The 21,902-nt window shown below is 43.9% G+C and overlaps 1 protein-coding gene across 1 annotated transcript; it reads left to right on the top strand.

Moving 5' to 3' along the window:
- Positions 1-445: 445 nt before the first annotated feature.
- On the top strand, positions 446-20,919 carry Mpp6 (M-phase phosphoprotein 6). Its single transcript, XM_084589815.1, has 5 exons — positions 446-929; positions 995-1,095; positions 1,550-1,640; positions 1,699-1,778; positions 20,689-20,919. The coding sequence occupies exons 1-5, from the start codon at positions 876-878 to the stop codon at positions 20,816-20,818; spliced, it is 456 nt and encodes a 151-aa protein (XP_084445941.1). The 5' UTR covers positions 446-875; the 3' UTR covers positions 20,819-20,919.
- Positions 20,920-21,902: the final 983 nt, after the last annotated feature.

The following is a 21,902-nucleotide window of genomic DNA, read 5'->3' as shown; positions in this document are numbered from 1 at the left end:
CCCCAGCGATGGTACTGGTGGCGCTACTTCATGCTGCTTACAGCAACTCTGTAGCAGGAAAAGAGGGGGCGAACGTTTTGGCAGAAAGTTTAAGTTGTTGTTGTTAAGTGGAAAGAGAGAAGTAGGAGTCGTAGTGGAGGGCTACGGAGTAATTTCAACCACCTGGGCATATAGCACACGGACGCCTCTCCGTTTCACCCCCATCGAAACGCAGCCACCGAGGTCGGGATCGAACCCGAAATCGCAACTCTGATGAACGACAGGGGGCGCTGCGAGGTCTGGCCACATTGGGCAAGATGGCGGCAGTAGTGTCTCCACTGATCACTAGGGGGTTCCTCCTAGTGGAGATCAGTGAGTGTCTCATCACAGGATGAGACTATATAGGGTGTTGCACAATTAGAGGCCTTCTTCTCTTCCCTTACGGCGCGGTTCAGGTGTATAAATAAATCAGTTCACAGAAAGAAGTGTGACGGATACTGCGCCTTTCCTGTTATTTGATTGATTGATAAATTTTATTGGGGAAAATTGGGGTTAACGGAGGAAAAATAGACTTTAAAGGGGTAGAAATAACCAAACGAAGGTTAGTTGATCGGTGGCTGAAATCAAGGCAAGAGTAGGTACAAACTATATTAATATTCGGCTAAGCGGCCTGTGACGCCGCCACCCCGATTCAAAGGGTTCAGCCAGTTCAGCCTTATCCATCTATCCATCCATTCGCGCCTCCATGCCTAATCGCCTGTCGTAGGGTGGCTAAATCAGGCTCGCTGCTGGAAGGGGTTTTCGGGTGGTTTTTGTATTGTGACATCCCCGTTGTCCCCCGTCTGCTAATTGCAATAAGCCTTTAATTTGGACTGCCGCGAAGTCAGCACAGGAACATGGCAAGGGACATATCAAAAACAAAACTTTCGAGACATCTTCTCGACATGAAGGTAAGCATACGCGACTCCGCGTTTCACATTTACGCTTGTCTTGTTTATCACCAAATGTCTTTCAGTTTATGAAGAAAAGCAAGGAGAAGGCACAGAAAGACGAGGAGGAAGAGGAGCATCGTTCTTTATTCAACAGCGATGCAATGGATTCAATTAAAAAAGAGGGGTATGTTGAACCGATACCAGTGCGGTGTAAACTTGAACAGTGTTTATTGCGATTTTTCAGCAGAGGTTCTCGAAAAATGATGTAGCCTGTGCATGTTGCTTTCATGCATACAGTGGTTTTGCGGGTCGCAGCAGTAACATAAATTTTCCCATGTTGTTACTTGCAGAAAAGTTATGTCGCATGTTCTCTTTCTCGGTACCTCTTTGCGGTTACTGTTTTTATTTAAGTATTGTGCGTTAGTGTTGTTGGATTATGCTGCGTATACAAGTCTTAACTGCCGTTACAATGGGTATAGTCTGTTGTCTTTCATCAAAAATTTGCGTTCAAACGCCTGTGCTCACTCTAACGTGACCATGTTTTTTCTGCTTGTTGTCTTTCATAAAAATTTTGCGTTCGAACGCCTGTGCTCACTTTAACGTGACCATTTTTCTTCTGCTTTCATGTCGGTTTTCAGATCTCGCTACATTACCAAGGAAAGCTACGCACCATGCTTGGGCCTTCTTGCTCCTAGAATGTCCTTCAAAGGTCGCAATCCCGAAATAGAAGTGAGTTGTGAAAGGTTGCCTTTCTTTTGCAATCTTGTAAGTTGAACATTTGTTGCAGAGGTTGATGCAGCAGGATAGTGAAGCAGAGACAAAGCCACACACTATGCCTGGCATTGCAGATGAGGAAATGGCCAAAAGGTAAATAATTTTTGAGCAGTTATGTCGTCCGTCAAGTTTTTTTTTTTTTTTTTTTTAATATATGTGCCTTCCTATGTCCCCGAACAGTTCACTATCTTTGTCATATCAGCTGCATTTTGACTCCGGGTCCGTTCGATTAAGCTGCACTCTTTCCCCTTTTCTGTAAAGTTCTGTGGCAGTGCTGCAGGTGTGCAGCTCCAGTTTCAGCTGTTCAGGTGCAGCATTGGCACCGGCTGCTTCTTAAACGAATGGCAGAGTGCAGGCTGGGCCGTCTGCTAGCCTTGGCATTGCCAACAAGCTGAGGTCGGCTGTGTGTGCAATTCGCGTCAACTAACGCCAACGTTCTGCTTATCTATAGCACATGACAACGAAGCTTTGCCGTTCATTTGCCGTGATGCTTTTGGCTTGTGCATTTTAATAAATGGTGAAAAGACCCGAGTTACTTATTCCATTTAATTGTGAAAGAGAACACGATTGAGTTTGCCAAGAAAACGGCTACGCATACTTCACATCTAAGAAGTAAACACACACATGCGGTGTAATGCATGTCGATTATATACTTCAGTCATGATCATGTGCGTTTCGATCACTCGCTGCCGTAATTAAGGTGCATATATATGCACATGCACAATACATACTATTGCGATGTGCTATTCGAAAATGTTCAAGATGATAGCGGCCTTTACACAGCCAATATGATAAAGCGGACCGCATTCATTTGGTCGGATAGCTGTGAATAATTGCCACTCACATCAACTGGGGCCAATAGGCCGAATAAGGGGACAAATTTTCAAATAGCACATTGCAACGAAGTGTTGGCATGAACCAGCCTCGATGCATGTGCACCATGGGGCAGCTGGCACCAACGGCTGGCACGAAGTGCACACAACTTTTACTGATCACAGTTGAAGTCAGCGAACACGACCATCATTCTCGTTGATGAGTGGAATAACTAGGGTCACTTCACTGTGTATCACAACATGCCGGCTATCGCCGCATAAGCTGTCTGCTTTCATGCAGCGGCAGCAGCTGCATCATTTAAGCGCTGACTATTGATGTGGTTGAACCTTTCATGAACTCTACCTGCACGACATCTGCACTTTTTGAAACGAACGGCGTCATACGAAGGGTGCCATTTTGCATCGCTGAAACGAATGGCGAAGTGCAATACCACATGAACTAGTTCACACAGTGCAGGTGAATCGAATGGACCTTCCGTTTTCGTTGGAGGTGGGTGTGTTTGTGGTGTATTAACCTCCTAAAGCTGGACATAGGCTGTGAACATGGGATAGACTTTTTGGTGTTTATTTGAGGATGGTTTGGTTTGGTTTATGGGGTTTAACGTCTCAAAGCGACTCAAGCTATGAGAGATGCCGTAGTGGAGGCCTCTTGAAATTTCGACCACCTGGGGTTCTTTAATGTGCACTGACATCGCACAGCACACGGACGCCAGCTTTTCGCCTCCATCGAAAAGTGGCCGCCGAGGACGAGATTTGATCCCGCATCGTTGGGCACAATAGCCGAGTGTTCTAATCACTGCGCCACCCCGGCATGTATTTGAGGATCATACTTTTGTTGTTTTTTCAGCATGATTTTCTATGTGAAAATGTTTTTTTCTCAGTGATATATATGACATCTTTATGTGGTCAAAAGTGTCTAGATCCTACGTTGTCCTGTATCTTCTTTTTTTTTTTTTTATTTAGCCTAAGCTTTTATGTGGCAGTAGTTAGTGTACACATTATCATATTTTATTCAAAAAGAAGTTGTAATAATGAAACATGTTCGAGAACATTGACTTGGGGTAAGCAGTGGGGTTAGCAGAGTTGTTTTCATCACAAAGTGACAAGGAACCAGCTGCTGAGAAATGTCGTGCGCAATCATGTTTGTTGCCCGACTGGGCCATCATCGCCTTGAAGGCAGTTTCCGTCCAAAAAAATGTCATGCATCCATTCTGTATGGACCTCCCATCCTGTGACGTGGTGCTACAACTTTATTCCATCTACACAAAACTCGTAAACTTTTGCACAAAGCACAAAGGTGTGAATATAGTTCAAGAAGGCGGGCAAAGCAAACTATAAAACGAGCACTGCTGCTATAGTGTTTTTTAGTGTCGGAAGGAAATGTGTGTGTAATGTGTAATCTTCTATTAGGGAAAATACAAAAACAGCGCTGTTAAGACAAGGATGAAAAACAACAACACCCAGACATGGCACACTCTCTCTTTTGGTCCTTGCCTTTCTTGCACTTTCTTGCACTTTAATTTTCTTTTTTTTCCAGTATGTGAAAGTGACTAAAGTAAAGTTCTTTTAACATTAAACAGACTAAGGTTTTATTGTAAAAGGGCTTAACAGTGCAACCAGGCATTCAGGAGCTTAGAAAGGCCCATCTGACATACAATGATGTGCCATCTAATTGAGTGAGCTTGGCCTGCAGTACTGAGCTTCAGGATGCAAAAATTTTATCTGCTTTACAGTGCATCCATTTTTTTTTTGCTGTTAATACTGTGGATATGTGGAACGGATGATAATGATAGTAATTTGAGATTACCTTTTAATATCAATAGGGGATATTCAAAAAGGCCCACCATCTCTGAGGGGAAATGTGAACTACTGTGCCTTTTATTGTCAGGGGCGCCGAAATCAAGCTCGCTGGCAGCTTCATGCTGCTTCACTCAAATGGCCTCAGCTCTGCCTCCCACTGCTGTGTGACCTTGTGTGTGCAGTGAGGATACTAGGATTAGTTGGAGACCTAGCTAGGAATAATTTTTAGTGGTGGTTTCATATGCCACTCTAAAAAATAAACGCAATCGGTAGAAAACAAAAACAAATGGGTGTGCATCCATACAGCGCTGCTTGTCAGTTGTGCAGCATCACGTTAACCTCAGTTTCTGCTACTCCCATTGTACTATATCGCTTTGCCATATTGCTGTGCCTTTGCAGCTTACATCTAATTATTTTATGTTTCAGTCGTGATGCCTTTCATGCGCAAAATTGCATTCGCACCGGCACATGCTTGCATGGGACGGCTCGTTGCGCATGACAAGTGCCATAGAGCAGCTTGTTTCGGCACAGTCGCCATGTTAGCAAACGTAAATAACAGTACCACTGATGACTAATCAGTGAGCAACGACACAGCACTTGCATCGTGCTGCATCCTGTTTTCACTGTCTTTATTTCTGTCGTAGCAAATATTCCTATGAGCATGATCTAAGAATGAGTTAATCTTGAGGCAGGTAGAGCCAAATATCAGCAGTTTTCTATTTGTAAGCGACATACATACCTGTATATTGTGTGTAATGATGCCGTTCTCCTGCTGGCACTGTACTAGAGCCACGTCATTGTGGAGATGTGCAGTCTTAATGATGTGTAATCTGTGTGTTGTGAAAGCGGTGCTCGTTGAGTTGTATTATATATATAGTTTGCTTCGTCCATGCTAAGTTTGACCTTAGATGTACTGGCATTCTTTTCGCTGCCAGAGCACGATGTTAGAATCTTGTTGCTGATGGGAATCAGTTTGAAGGAAAGTAGTGCAGGAGTAATCAGTTTCCTTCCTGGGATCGTTTGGTTGCTTTTCAGGTACTGTAATGTGCCATTATAATCAGTTACATTAGTGGTAAAGTAATTGTAATCGGTTATTTCCCTTTTTGTGTACAAGACTGATTTATACTGAGCAGTTTTGCTGTTCGTTTCTAAGCACTAAGTTTTACTGTGATGTCGAAACCAGGGAAGGGCAGCAATCTTGGTTGCACGAGCCCCAAAAAGTCATTATGCATGGCCTGTTGTGTTCTCGGTTCTCATACATATGCTGTGTGTACCAGCTCCTTTCAAAATGCTGGCAGACTGGGTTGGTGCATTGACACACTGGGAAAAGCCGAGCGAATAAGGGACAGCATTATGTTCTCAAACAAAGCGATTCACTTGGGTTAATCTTAGCTGGCAAAACTACGCTGACACCGATTCTTGGCAGCTGTCGACAATGGTGGCCCATAGCCGAGAGTGCGTTGGTCAGCCGAGTCTTCTTGTCCCATTACCAACATTACCACTCCAAGATGCCTCATTGTCCAGTGGTACTGACAAATATCCTGCCCCCTCTTCACTTCATCCTGCCCTTAGTAGCGCCATGAGGCTGTTCCGGTTCCTGTGGCTGTTGGTTTGAATATATGCTGCTTTTTAGCAAGCCATCCACATATTTTCAAAATAAGCGTTTAATGGTAATACCACAGGCTTCAGTTTGAGCTAGTTGGTTAACTAATGAAAGCGTTGCGGTTGCTGCATAGAGAAGGCGACTAAAGACTAGTTAAGAAGAGCCAAGGGGAGACAGCCAAATTGTGTGTGCTTAACTGTGTTGGTTGTCTTTTTCCTTGTCCCTTCTTGTGTCTATAGGCCTTATGCAAAATTGCTGCCATCTATCTGATCTTCAGCGCATCATATGCCGCGCGACGCCATGTTGAAGGGTTGAGTGAGTCAACTACACTGCGGCCGTCGCACTAGCTGCGTCTGTTTAGTGCTGTGGTTTTCGTGCTATTAGCTCACATTCAGAGCAAAAAATGACGGTAGAAGGAATGATGGACTTGTACACGCTGCCTGCATTTCCATTTTACATCATAAAGCGGTACTTTGCTGGCGAAATTCCTTGAGAACGGCAACATCAACGTAGTTACAAATGGCAAAACTCGCATGGTACATTTTACTAATTCCCTTTGTAGGCTGACCTTCGTGTAATGTGGTGGTGTGGGAGCTAACCACTTATTTATTTGTTCTTTAGTGCGAAAGTTTGCTTCTAGCCTAGCATGGTGAATTTTGTGAAATTTCCAGTTTTCATCCACCTAACTTGGTGTGGCTACAACCAAGCCTATCGTTGCTACACATAATTATACTATGACTTGCTATGAGTGATTATGATCATAACCAAGGTCAACAAAGTTGAGCCTAACCGATCACCGATTAGGAAATGGTGTCTGAATGTGTCTTAATGTACATTAGTATAATTATGCATTCCTAAGCCTAATTAAACTTGTTTAGGCATAGCTAAAATAATAAGTAAAGCATAGCTTCACTAAGTGAAGCAATGCATAACAACATGCTTTTGCACAAAAAACTTGTGCTTAGCAATGGCTAAACCACTTTTGCATATTATGTTTACATTGTAGAACTTTCAAATTTGACTCCCATATTCACAAAGGCTCCTCTAAAGATTTGTTTCATGTCACCATAAGTATTATTCCAGAGTTCCTATAGAGGTTGAGTGATATACATTCCATTTGTAGACTGACCTGCATTTAGCATGGTGGTGTGGGTGGAAACCACTATTTGTTTTATTTCTTTTGACGTACCACAGTGTACCCATGAACCAGTTTTCATACATTGTCTTTGGCAAGTTGTGAAGGAACTTGTTCTATTTGTGGCAAAATGTATGCATCCTGTTCTGACCATTTTGGCGCCTGGAGCACTTAAAGGCACATACATGAACCACTTCTATTCTTGATGTTCTGTTGAGGTTGGAAAACTACTAAACCTGGAACATGCCTACCTTGGTTATGGCTTCTGGAAAAATAGTCATTTTTGTGAATCTGTCCAAACTTCATGTTATTGTCTGTAAGTTTATGTTTGAAGGCTGCCATTTGCCCATTCATTTGTTATTGGTGTTGCTGTGGTTACAAGAATAGGGCATGTTGCATCAGCAAGTAAAAACTGTAGGATAGTATAAGTGTATGTTTAACCTATTTACTTCCACTGTGCCATCCACGAGGGAACCACACGACCTTGTTTGCTGGAAAGAATTCATTGTGATAAATTTTAATATTTTTCTGCTCTCAAGATAGTCACACTACTAGTGAAGGTAAAAAATTATTCTATGTACAAAAAATCTTGAAACATTCTAGTGTTTGAAGTGCGAACTGGCACTTATCACATTCTCAACGTGTTTCGCAGTTTTTTTCTCCCTGGGCCTTGCACTGTAATGTTAGTGTAATTCTTTCTGCTGTAGTATCATTTGGAAAGGTATGTGGTGATTAAAGTTGTGTCATTGACAAGTCTTAGTCAAGTTTGGGATGAATTTCGGGTGCTGTTGTATCAGCAGCGCAGCCGTGTGAAAGTGTAGCTTATTCTTTCCAAGTCACTACTTTGTGGCATATGTGGCCAAATACATCACATTGGTGAATATTTTCATGCAAGCTCTCTGATTCTCAAGCTGGGGCTTAAGCTTTCTAAATGGTTAAGCTTGCAGTTTGATGATATCACTTGAGTTGTTGAAATCGGGGTGCATGCTCAGTGCTGACAGAACCTTTGATACCTCATTTGACGGGAAAGAACAAAAGTGTTAATTATGTTAGAGTCTGACCTCGGTTATAATGGAATTGCATAACCCAGGAAAACAAGTCCGTTGTATCCGGAGTATGTTTTATGCAAAATAAGAGGGGAAGGCACACAATCGCAATAGAGTTGCAAGAAGCTTTATTTTTTCATTTGAAATGGTCCGTCTTTTGAATGAACTGAAAGCAGTCTTGCATTGCATTTCCCGTGCATAGTTGCAATTGACCAGGGGAACAGTTGCTTTTGCAACTCTAGAGTCCCTTGATGGCATCAATATGCTGAAGCTGGTGTGATGATTTTTCGTGATTGTATTATCAAACCTGTAGTAACCCTCTACCACATTTCTATTAGCTGCAGAATTTATATAGAGCAGTTATATTGTTGCTATAAGAAGAATCCGTTTATTGTTTCAATGCGTTAAATGATTTCATGCGAGCTCAATTTACCCAGGGACTCATTCCAGATGCTGCTACCTTCATAGGCCTGTGCTTTCTTTCACTCAGGTGCCAGAGACACTAATTGATCTTTCAAGACTATAACAGTAGTGATTGCCACATGCAGTGCAACCCAGTCTTCCTTTTAATTTTCTGTTTTCATCCCAAGCTTGCTGTAGGGTGCTTAATTTGGTAGTGCTGGCTGCTAAGGTGTCTAGATTTTGCCAGTTTTCTTAGAAGACGGTGTTGTGGTCCATAATTGCTCCCAACAGCCTTGTACGGATGACATTTAATAATTAGCATTAATTGGTATGTCAAAGGAAATGGAATGTGTACACTTTTCCTGACCTCCATCTGCCACCCAAGCTCATTAGGGTGCGGCCTCCAGAATTGAGAATGGGAGAGATAGGAAACACTCATCTCCCTTTTGCGGAAGGTGGTGACTTCAGAGGCTTATATGGTGGAATTCATAGCACTGGTGATGTTGGCTATTGGGACGGGGCAGGGAGGATCACTGTGAGTATTACTTGGTAACAAGTTGGAACCCGCCACAAATGTTTGTTGTAAAAGATGTTGTAGAACAAATTTTATCTCATATTTAGTCTGCTGTAGAAGAGGACCCATTCCTATCTGGTCAATTCAAACTGGGACATGTTAGATTTAAAATGTGTGGTGGCCTGATACAATTAGTCATAAAGTTCGTTTTATCTGGATCCGTTGTTGCGAGAGCCTCCACAAGGGGTGGCGCAGTGGCTACGGCGCTCGACTACCGTGCCCAAGGTTGCGGGATCAAATCCTGGCCTTGGCAGCTGCTTTTCGATGGAAATGAAAAGCAGGCCTTCCCTGTGCTGTGCGATATCAGTGCACGTTAAAGAACACCAAGTGGTCAAAATTCCCAGTCCTCCACTACGGTTTCTCTCATAGCTTGAGTCGCTTTGGGATGTTAAACCCCACAAACCAAACCAATCCAACCATTGCTGCGAGCATTGGCTACATGTACAAGAGGACAGGACAAAAAGCACAGGGGAACTCATTATCATTGCAAAGAAGGAATGCAAGGGTCCGCATCACAATTCCACTCTCTCTGCATCAGACGCAGTCTTACATAGTTGTGCTGCTTCTTGGTGTCCCTAGGAGTCCCTGTGATAGTCGGTGGAAATTCCCATTACACCACGGCATGTTTGCCCTGGCATGCACTGGCCACAGCCAGCTCCTGCTGGTGCATCCCAGCACATCCTTGAGCAATCGGTGTGCCCATGGCAAACAGTTGCACTCTAATTTTTCCCACAGGCCTGCTCATAACACTGAGTTCTAATCCTCACCTTGCAGATCTAGTTGAACTCATTGCTTTCATTGTAGTCTAATAAATGTTTAGAGTACTTGCAGTTCACATCCTACTCACTGCTAAAAAGCAGCATATGGTCTTCAGTACCTCCTTCACTTGTCAGTTTATTATCGTGGCTGCTTTTTCTATTATACTTTGCCGTGGTGCTATGGTGGTTAGGGCGCTTGACTGCTGTGCCCAAGGATGCTGGATTGAATCCCAGCCACGGCAGTCACTTTTCAGAGGAGGCAAAAAGCAAAGCGCCTGTGTGCTGTGCGATGTCAGTGCACGTTAAAGAACCCCAGGCGGTCGAAATTTCCTGAGCCTTCCACTACATCATCTCCCATAGCCTGAGTTTTGTTGGATGTTAAACTTCATAAGCCAAACCATACCAAAGATTGCGAACTGCGGAAGTTTTGGGAAGCAAGTGGATTAAAATAGGTTGTTCTAGCCTTTTGGCTGCTGCGAACACATACTTGGTTACACATGTTCTATACTGTCACTAATCTGTCGTTCTGCATGATATTGTGATAAATTTCAATAAGGCTTAAGGGTAGGTGAATCATTGCACCTTAAATGTGAAAAGTGTATATTTAAAAATGGAATGCATTAAAGGGACAGAACACTAATTTAGGCATCACATTTTTTTCAGCGTGATGAAACACTGTAGACAATTTTTATCAAGACTTTTTATCAGTGCATGGGCCCGCTTTTATGTAGTCCGATGCTGGAAACCATGAGCAGCGAATGCGATGTCTGGTGGTCGTCAAAAAAGACTTACCAAAAACAAATGTAAATTTCACCCACCAAATGTAAATTTCTCCCACCAGACAGTAATTAGACACTTTTAGTGTAGAGTAGCATTCATCTGAGTTTCCTCGGTGGCAGCTTTTCGATGGAGGCGAAAAGCAAGGCGCTCGTGTGCTGTGCGATGTCAGTGCACGTTAAAGAACCCCAGGTGGTCGAAATTTCCGGAGGCCTCCACTACGGCGTCTCTCATAGCCTGAGTTGCTTTGGGACGTTAAACCCCACAAACCAACCAACCAACCACATTCAAGTCTGTTACGACACAGTAACATACTCCTTGTTGACAAAAGTTTTAGTGGGCTCTATCACCACTTGATCCAAGGAATCCAAAACACCGTGGCGTCATCTAGTGACAAAAGCTGAAAGCATACCATTGGTGATGCAAAAAGAGCGGTAGTTTTTATTTAAGGGCACAGTGGAGAGAGCGCAAAATATAATAAAAAGACAAGCACTCCTAGAAGAAAAAAACAGCATGCATTAATGAAAATCAGTGATATATTCCTGAGATGTGATCATGTGGGGTACTGCGGTAGTTACGGCCAGGGTGTCGAACTGGAACCAGAACTGAACCGAAGACCTGAACCAAACCCGAATTTTTTTTGTCATTTTGGAACTGAACCCGAACTGGAACAAACGCAGGAATCGTTCCGAACCGGTTGGCGGTACGGTTCCGAACTACTTTTGCTGGCAACACACATTCATTCTTTTTTCTTTTACCGCTGCTTGTAAAGCGCTCTCCTCGCTTATTTTCTAAGCGGCACTGCACACCGCAAACATCACAACTGTTGAAAAATAGTCCATTGCAGAAACTTGACAAGAAAAAAGAAAAGTAGATTGCCACGTGCATATCATCAAGCTCTGGTGTCTGGCTGTCTTTTCATCCCGAACACGTTTAGCCACTGCACTGCACAATGGCATCGCTCATGGAGAAAGTTGTTGCGTTCAGGAGCGATAATTTGTTACCTGAGTTGCATATTTAGATGAATAAATATACAATTATGTACAACTCAAAAAAGAAATGGCGATTCTTTAAAAATGTCACGCAAATCATTTTATTTTCCTGTCGTTCAACGCCGCCACGATGAGTCGCATTGTGTGCACAGTAGCCGTATGCGATGCAACACCAGCAGATGCAATTTGGTTGACCGAGACATCAGAATTATAAGCCGACTCTGATGGGGGAATGCTGCCCTGTGTAGCAATTACTCGTCAGCCCTTGAGTTGTATCTGAAGTACCTTAACCCAAAGATCAATCCATAAGTCAATTTTCCTTTTGTTTTCTCTTCTTTTTGTCCCTAGCGATGACTCCTTGTTTAATTTCCCTTAGCATCTAAACTATGCCAGGATTGAAGCTCCGATGTTCAAATGTGCAATTTGAGTGGAGCAGGAAGTCAGTGGAATTACTAGTAGGGGCAATAATTCACAAGCTGTATTTAGCGGGCTATCGTTTCGGCCTATACAACCACGATGGCGAAAAAAAGAATGCGTTTCATCCCTTTATCCACCATCACTGATGCGTATACCTAAGAGATTTTAGAAAGTGGTATTGAAAGCTAGAAGTGCACTATTGAGAGAAAACGTAATTAATGAGTAACCTGGCGAACGTGTTGCGCGGTGACGAGGTAGGTCTGGACAAAAACCTTGAAAAGCAAGGAGAGGGACAAAGTCAAGCGGACCGAAGGAGCCTGTGACTAGGCCCTAAAAAAACACAAGAGAAAAGGAATAGGGCAGCCGGTGAACTTTACTGTCTGAGACCCTCAGTACGACTTTACTTGGACAAGCGAGGAAAGGTGCCGAGCAAAACAGCATTTGGTCGTCGCCACATGGAAGCTGCATCGTAGGATCGCCGGCAGCGCTGAAGTACCGCTACAGTCGGCAGCAGAATCTCACCCTAAGTGCTTACATGCAAAGAATGAGCTTCAAGCATTTCTTATGGAAAGAGAAGACTGCCTGCAGAGACTCAGAGACAGCTGCAGTTCTCTCAAAATTGACGAAGTACAGAGGCTGCTCTACGCATTTGAAACGCTGCCCAGAATAAGCAAAGACTCGAGTGTTTTGAAATTTAGGGAGGAGGAGAAGTTGCGGCGCCCAGAACTGTAATCAATACCTAAAACAGCACTTGCTCTGTGCTGTGCCATCTATATAAGTCAGCGTTGAGAAAGCATTTTCTAGACTAAAGTACAGGGTGTGTCAAGAAAGTAATGCAATTTACAGGTAGAAGACAAATCATTCAAGATATCGTTACAAACGTTTAAAATTCTTTTAAGTAGTGTACTTTGGCATCTACACATTTTTACCAGCGACTCTGCCATGAACTGTATGCATCCTGGAAGGCGTCGACAGGAGTCTTGTTTAGAGCCTTTGTAATGGCGGTTTGGATCCCTTTGGGTGTCCCAAAACGAACTCCTTTCAGGCGCTCTTGATCCTTGGGAACAGGAAGAAGTCTGTCAGAGCTAGGTCAGGAGTATAGAGGGACTTGGACATCGTCGCCAAGTTGTGCTTGGCCAGAAACTCCCGTACATGCAGAGAGTGTGGCTGGAAACGTCGTGATGCAGCTCCCAGGTATCGGCGATCTCCTTTTCCGCTCGAAGGACCCTTTTTCTCAGCCTCTTGAGCACATCCACCTGGTAGACAGCGTTGATTGCCTGTCCTTGGGGTACAAATGAGTTGTCAACTACAAAAGACAATTTGTATTCTTTTGATTTTGACTGGCTCATCGTTGCCGTCTTGGGGCTCTGAGATTTTCAATTCGTAACTTTGGCGGTTCGCGGTGCTATGAGAATAGGACAAAGCAGATTTCCCATAGACTTCTGAATCATTTGATAGGTCTCCGCAAGACTCTTATTCAGTTTATCACAGAACTTGATTGCTTACCGTTGTCTGCGTGCGGATGTCATCACACGTCGTGACAAGAGCACTATCAGTAGGTACACTAAATAAGTGATTATGCTCCTAGAGCTCAGAGCAGTCTGCGCTAGGCAGTGATGAAACGTTGAACGTCCCTCTTGCCTAGACCAACCAATCCAAGCGCGGTAGGGTTGACTACCAGCGCCAGAAAATAAAATATTTGCATTATTTTCTGGACGCACCCTGCATATATCCTCTCATTTCATCGTACCCGGATGACTTCAACAATCCTCAACACTGTCCTCTTCCCTCGGTCTTTCTATGGTGGCAAATAATAAAATATTTGCGACCAGCCATGATAGCATGTCATGCTTGTTGTAAATTGTGCTACTTAACATACCAGTCTAGCCACAAAGTGGTTCTATAAGAAGGTATATAGCACGCCTATACAATCAACCATGACTCGCAACAAGACGGCGGTCGCATCGCGTCGCGGCCACCAGAGTGAGACACTTAATTTTAATACGGTTCTTTGGCACATACAATATTGACTCCAACTCCAATACATGGCGGAGGGGACTTATGTCAGTGTATCTTGGAGCATGGCACACGGGTGCATATGCGTTTCACCTTCGTAGAAATGCCAAATACAAAGGTGTCCGCGCACTGTGCAGTGTATAGTTGCACATGATATATATATTGTTAGTCTTGGGATGTGTGCTTGGTTCGACCTTGACCTGAGTTCAAAGTTCTTTAATGGGATCCGGGCGAAACGTTGTTGTACATGTAGTAGGAGAGAGTTCGCTCTAAACTCAGATTCATTTGAAATTTTATATACCCGAAAAGTGCCGCAGGAAACTTTATTTTCTTTTGAGTTTTGGTGAGTGATAGCTTTAGTTGGTTATGTGCAAAGGAAAATGATTATTTTCCCCCATCCAGCTCTAATTGTTGGTCACTCATTATAAACATTTTGCTGTGGTCCATACAACCAATTTGAGCCCGTCACATCTGATGAGTCATGACAAACACAAGAAACCGGCTACTATGTGAATTTTATTCTTTTTATATATTTAAATAAGAAAGATAACTCAGTATTAAAAATATGGGGGTCAAAAAATACTCCCAAAGTTTTTTTGTTTTTTTCTGAACCCGTTTAAACCGGTTCGGGCAGGGTATAACCAGTTCAAACTTGAACGGAATGTGTCTCCGGAGCCGAAACTGAACCCGAAACTGAAAGGCGTGAACTCAAACCGAACCCGAAAAAATTCCGGTTCGACACCCTGGTAACGACGTTTCTCCGCAAGATTACAACTCAGTTGCTTTTATGCGATTTCCACTGGTAAGTTAATATCATAAAGCCTCATTTCTTTGATATAGTAGTGCTCGATCTATCCTATAGACAAACATTAAATGAAGTCAGTGGAGATTCGGCGGCGCTGGCGACAGCAGTGACTTTCGGGGTCTAGGCAAAAAGCCCGAGCCGGCTGCATTAGATGCGCGGCGCTTGCTATGTTTTCGAGCGCAATTCCTGGTATTCCTGCAAACTGTGGTGCAGTTGGTTGCGCCACTAGGCACAAAAACGGAAATGGCACTTGTTTTAACATGTTTCTTGCGGTCGGATAAAAATGTTGAGAGCGGAGGGCAGCGGCGTTGAGCGCGACAAAAAGACCCTTTGGCGACAGATTGCGCCTTCGCGGCTAACGTGCGTTGCACTTCTGCATTTGAACTTGATCAGTTAGTTTGCAACTCTTACTTTTTGTGGTTGCTTTTCCACCGCACAATGAAGAGCGCAGTAACAAATGCCTGCAGCTTGTACACTTTTTTTTTTTTTTTGTATATACTATCAAATCAAAAAGTTCTGACGCGATATTCCGTGTGCTTATGACCTTAATTTAAGGCAGGAAAGCTTACTGTGACATCCCATTCACCTGCTGTACTGCCCGTGTATATTTTCGTGCAGAAAAGGACACAAAAGCTGCTGCGAAGGTAACTGCAGTTCCTGCAGTTCCCTTTAGTGGTCACTCCAGCGCGATATTGCCGAAACAGGTCCAGACTTGTGGAGTAGCTTTTCTCTGTTTTCACTTTCGCGAGTTTCAACGAGTGTCTCTTCATCACCAGTAGAAAGTGAGTCACGCAGCGTTATTGCTCAGATTATTAAATTTTCTTTTGAAGGTCACAACCTGACGAACAACATAAATATCCACGTACAACCTAGCTCTTATCGAGCAGGATATTTATGGTATATATGGTATATGCAGTTTAATGTCCCAAAGTTGATTCAGCTATCAGGGGCACAAATTAAGCTGCATAAGATGATGTGCATTTGAATGATAATGTTCCAAGTATTATAAAAAAGTGGTCAGCAGATCGCTTAAATTTTGCACAAGTGATCGTGGAGAAAGTTGTATTTGCGCTCATGCACCTCTTCTATAGAGAAAAGAGCACAAATTGAGAGCATTCTTAAAAGCCTTCTATATATATTAACCTGTGAATGACTGACGCGTCTATATGATGAAAAAGACATGAAACCTTTTTTATTATTTTTTTATCAACCAGGATGAAACAAGTTGGCAGCGCATTATAGGTGAATGTTACAAAGAGCTAAATGATTGAGTTCTTTTTGTTCGATGAAATTCTGTCACTTAAGTTGCAGGTACAGTGAGCTGCAGCTGTGGTCATACCAGCTCAGAAAACGACTCTGCATTTCCTTTTGGGACATAACTCTACATCAACCGCTGCCGAACTTGTAGCCATTCGGGAATCTATTCGCTATATATGTGGGGAACCACCTCAAAAATGGTGTATATTCACGGACTCGAAGACTGCATTACAAATTTTGGAAAACTTCTTACGCCACACTGCCTATCAGTCCCTGGCACTAAACATTACGGAGCTCATCACATCTGCCCAGCTGCAAGGCCACATGATAATGTTTCAATGGATTCCTGCCCACTGCGGCCTCCATGGGAATGAGCAGGCCGATGTTGAAGCGAAAAGCGCTCTCATCAATGGCTTCCAAACAGCTGTGCCTTTTTCAAGAGCGGATACGACGTGTCTTCTAAAGAGTTGTATGAATATTGCTACAGCGACTTACTGGGCTCAACCAGACGCCCGACACATGCGTCTAAGAAAGCTTGATCGAACATTTAAATTTACTGTTCCGCGTGATATTCCGCGTCATCAGGCATGCTTGATACATCGACTTCGTTTAAACGTGGCTTTCACGCGCAAGTACTTACATTTAATTGGACAGATGGACTCACCGGAATGTTTAACTTGTGGCATCCCAGAGACTGTGGACCATGTATTATTGGTGTGCCCAGAGTATGCGAACGAAAGAAATGTGCTAGCTGCTTCCTTGAAGCATTTAGACAAGAGGCCTCTGTCGGAGGAACTGCTGCTGGGCGCTTGGCAGGACAAGGGGAAGGGCATCCAGGCAGTGCGCGCTCTTTGCCGTTATTTGAGCGCCAGTGGACTTGATTCACGTTTGTAAAGCAAGCTGCTGTGTCTGTATATATATTTCATATGCCTTCTCCCACATCGTCACCCATCATGACCTTCTTTCTTCTCTCCTTCCCCTTCCCCAGTGCAGAGTAGCAGGCCAGATTTGAATTATTCGGGCCAACCTCTCTGCCTTTTCCTATCAATAAATCCATCTATCTATCTTCTAGTTCCCTATAGTTGCCAGTAATATCGTTCTTTAGAGTGAAGGTGTTTGGAACAGCGGAAAACCAGTCAAAAGAGTCTTCATATGAAAAACACACTTCCGTTCATTCATATTGTTGTCTTCCTTTCATGCGCTAGCAATAGGTCTGGAAGTTGAATAGTGATGACTATTAGTTTTTCTTATACATTGCGCTTTCTCATTTTCACATAACTTAATCAGTCGCTACAGCCTCCCACCGTAGCCGCGCGCCGTTGAGACCACGACGAAGGAAGCCAATGCAGCTCTTCGCCGGGTAATTCTAGCAGTAATTGGCTCCAAAAGTGCTGAACTACTATCCAAGCATAAACCAAACCATTTCTACGCACAAGCGAAGTTATACGCTTCAGAATATTCGCAAACTGGTTTCGATGGCAGCTTCACTTGGCGCTGTATAGGCACGCTGCGTTTTTGCCTACACGCTGCCGATCGCAGCGCCACCTTTGTTTACAAACATGACGTTTGTCTATATGAGGCAAGATCTTCTCATTTCTAGCATAATCTCAACATATTGTTTCGATGCGGCAAGCCGGTGAACACAGGAGAAAGAACTGAGAGACAATATTTGATGACAGTGAGATGATGTTTAATGAATTGTTGGTGGGCTTAGCACGGGTGCTGCTGTCTGCGCCACTGCCCGCTTCTTCCTCCTTCCTCGCCCGTAACATGACCTGGGGCCACTGAGCGATCGTCCCGATCATAGACGAGGAAGTTTGTGTATGTTGATGACTCCATGACATGACTATGGGCGTGCCTAGATGGCTGAAGAAGAGGAAGAAAGAAGAAAACTGCTTGCCGCTGCGATTATCTTCTGATGAAGCCTGGCCCAATATGCTTTCAGACCACTGGTCTCCATGATCCGATTGCCGAGGCCCAGGCCCAGGCACACACCGGCATTGGCATTGGCAGGGGTCATGTGTTCATGTGAGGTGGCGTCTTTGGTCTTTGGGGTCTCAGGTCGGCAAATCGGGTCAGTAGGGTCACGTGGTCATCTGCTCTCTTGCTGTGTCTTGTGGTCGGGGCTAGGGAGAGGGCGGAGGAACGGCAAGGTCTTGTTGGGTTCGACAGGCTGGGGACGATGCTTCTTAACCTTCAGCCGACAACGCAGGAAGTCGCAGGGCACCGAAGCTCCGAACCAGGGTGAGGAGGTGATAATGAAGTACCTCGCACCCCCAACCAAATGTTACGATGCGGCAGGCCGGTGAACACAGGAGAAAGAGAACTGAGAGACGATGCTTAATGAATTGTTGGCCGGCCTAGCGCGAGCGCTCCTGCACGTGCTACTGCCCGCTTCTCCCTCCTTCCTTGTCTGTAACAATATTTTGGCCAGTGTTCTGTCCCTTTAAGACATATCCATCTTGTATTCAGGGGGTGCTGCGTCGCCATCCGGTACTATCTTGTTTTCTAATAAGTACAAGTCTGCCCAATCAAACTAGCTTTTGACAGAGTTGAAGGGCTGACAAAGAGTGCTGCTTAAGGATGCCTGAACCTATTAGAAAAGCCAATAATTTTTTAGTACTACCAAGATTCTTAGTCTAGCATGATGTATATGTGTGTCAGATACAAAATTACTGGGCCATTGCCGCAGTCGGGGACCACATTATTTGTACCTTTTCCAAGTGGTTTTGCCTGAGCTACCCGAGCAACTGCTCAGGGGATGCATATACCCATTAGCAAACCAGTGGTTCTCTAGAAGTGCTGAGGAATCGTACCGAAATGAATGTGCATATGAGATGAATGCTCTGTTAGTAGGGCATCTGTGCTAAAATTTATAAAGGGGAAATGAGCAAGGATTCAATATTCCATGTGCAGAACTGATGTCCTCTGGTTTGTTCGAGTGGCAGTGGATGCCAAAAAGGGATAAATTCAGTTGAAGGTGGCCAAGAGAGGGAAGTTATGTAGCCAGCTCAAGAAAATTGCAAGAGTGATATGGGCACACTGTTGAAAAAAGTGATATTTCGAGCTGATATTGAGCATGCTGTCCTGCATTGGACTCTGCTGATGAAAACTGTGGTTATGGTGGTAAGCGAGGGCCCTTGTGGCACATAATAGATGCACCTGCTGCTGTAATTCACTGGCTTTAGCTGCCGATCCCAAGACCGTGGGCTCAAACATGCCTGTGGTAGCTGCATTCAATAGAGATGAAATGCTAAAATGCCTTTGTACAGTACAAAGACAGCTTATGTTAGCCCCAGGCAGTCAAAATCCCAAGGATGTGAGTTTGATTGCAGCCATGATGGCTGCCTTTCAGCGGAGGTGAAAAACAAGGCATCTGTGTACTTTATGGTGTCAGTGTACATTAAAGGACTTCGCATTGTGGAAATTTTCACAGCCTTCCACTACAGCGTTTCTCATAGCCTGATTGTGAAGTCAGCCCCTATAAACCAAACTAAACCTGCCCTCCACAACGGCATTGTTCATAGCTTAAGTCATTTAAGGATATTAAACCCCACATACCCTCCACATATAATATATGCTTCCTCTTTTTCTGTAATTGTTGACTGCTTGCAGTCAACAATTACTTTAGGCACCCTGTTATTACAGGTAACATGTCTTCTGCCTTTGTTCAATCTGCCTTCATTAAATAGAAGACTAACTACTTCCAAATTTTACTCAAGTTGCTTTCATTCTGCATTTCTTTCATTGGTGTAAATGTCTGGTGTAAATGTAACAATTTTTGGGGACAAGAAAGCTGATGGCAGGCTTTCAACCACAGCAGAGGTTTTTAAATTGTCAAGAAAAGTGGACTGTGCCATAGACATTTAGGAGTTGGTAAATGTTTGGTAGAAGATTTATGAAATCATCAGAAGTACATAGCATTGCTTCGCAGGAAGTAACAAAGTTAGCACTTTGCTAGAGCATTTTATATTAGTAAGGAATGGTTTAGCCAGTTAGCAAGATAGTGCCTGAACCCACTTGGAGTACTTTCCCCCAATCAAGGGCAAATTTAAGTTGTGTGTGTGTGTGTGGGGAGAGAGAGAGAGATAGACGGACGGACGGGACGGGACGGGCGGAGAGACAGATAGATAGATAGGGGGTTTTACTGCGCCCGTCTCTCCTTTAGTAATAAAGTTTGCATAGGAAAGCCATTCTAAAGCAGATTTTTTTCTGCGAAAAAAGTCAAAGGAATACATAGCTCGAATGGAACCATCCTCTCAAACTGCCCTCGCCACGAGTGACCCATACATCAACCCCTGCTCCCAATCTGTCTGTATGCTACATTGTCGCTCCAGCCGCAAGAAACTGGAGCATTCATGTGCAACCAGTGCAGAGCATATCAGTATCCCTACCTGCTGCCATATGTGTGTTGATCTGTAAAGTGGAGAGAGATGCTGCAGTGCAAGTGCACCAAATCTGCCTTTGGAATTCAAGATTTCAGTTGTGATATAAAATCTTGTACTGCACCCACACTTCAGCTAGCGAGCCTTTTTGCCACAAGAAGTGCGTTATGTTCTTGAATGCCTGCCGTGTTCTATCTACCCAGGTATTCCACGCTTGTTGGCACTATCGCTAAAAAGTTTGACAAGAGGAGGCATCCCATGGGTTCCTCTGATGAGGTGGGCAAGAGGAAACTGCACAAACGCCGCAAGTTTCAACAGCCATCAGATGAGTGAGCTGTCAAGGCACTCCGTAGTGACACTGTTGTTATTTCATTGAATCACTGCGAGTTTATCAGAAGCACTTCGTGCCATTTCATTGAATAATCCCACCACGGTGTCGTGTCATTTCATTGAATAACCCCACCACGGTGGCCGAGTGGTCAAGGTGCTTGACTGCTGGTCTCAAGGATGCGGGTTTGACTCTGGCCTTAGTGGCTGCTTTTTGATGGAGGTGAAAAGCAAGGCACCAGTGTACTGTTCATTGTCGGTGCATGTTAACACCAAGTAACCAAAATTTCCGGAGCCCTCCACTGCGGTGTTTCCATCCATCCATCATTACTTCAGTCACTTCAGTGCTTGAGCCCAAAAACCACAGTCATTTCATTAAATAAAATACTACATATTTATTGTATAATTTTGTTGGGAGAGATTCTTATGTTCCACAACATTTGGGTGCTGCATCCAGGATCCAGGTTCAAATTACAACAACGGCTGCTTGGGCGTGTTGGTTATCCATTAGTGAAAAAACAGCGCAACAACAACGAGACACACGAGAGACAAGCGCTGACTTACAACTGAGTTTATTGCGAAGAAACTTGCCTTCTTATACATGTGCAGCAGCCACATGCATCACAACCATATCGCTCAAGCATTGGAAAAAGTAACAGAATTTGTAATCATGCAGGCGCGTCAATTTACAACATGTACAGTTCACTTTTTGTTAATGCAATAGACGGTGTGCTGATACACTTATCATTCAGCTTCGCTATAGCAGCTGCCTCGATAATCTCACGGACTAGCTGTTCTTTGTGCTTGGCAAGCACTTTGCACCTGCTGAGTTCCGGAGCACAAGTTTTTGAGGGGCAGTCTCTGCAGTGAACCCCTAAATGTTGGCAAGCCTGCTCAAAATTCCTTTTATGCTCTAATAGTCTTTCATTCAAACATCTTCACGTCTGCCCAATGTACTCCTTTCCACAGGACACCAGCAAAGAATACACAAGGCCTTCAGTACATTCAACAAAAGGGTTTTTGTACTTTGTCAGGCACACCTGTTTTTTACCACTTGAATTAGTGTTTACCTTTCTACAGAGACTTTTCA

The sequence above is a fragment of the Amblyomma maculatum genome, chromosome 1, assembly GCF_055883805.1.
Source record: "Amblyomma maculatum isolate TAMU_Amacu chromosome 1, ASM5588380v1, whole genome shotgun sequence".
Lineage (NCBI taxonomy): Eukaryota > Metazoa > Arthropoda > Arachnida > Ixodida > Ixodidae > Amblyomma > Amblyomma maculatum.
This window is presented reverse-complemented; position numbering and strand designations above follow the sequence as displayed.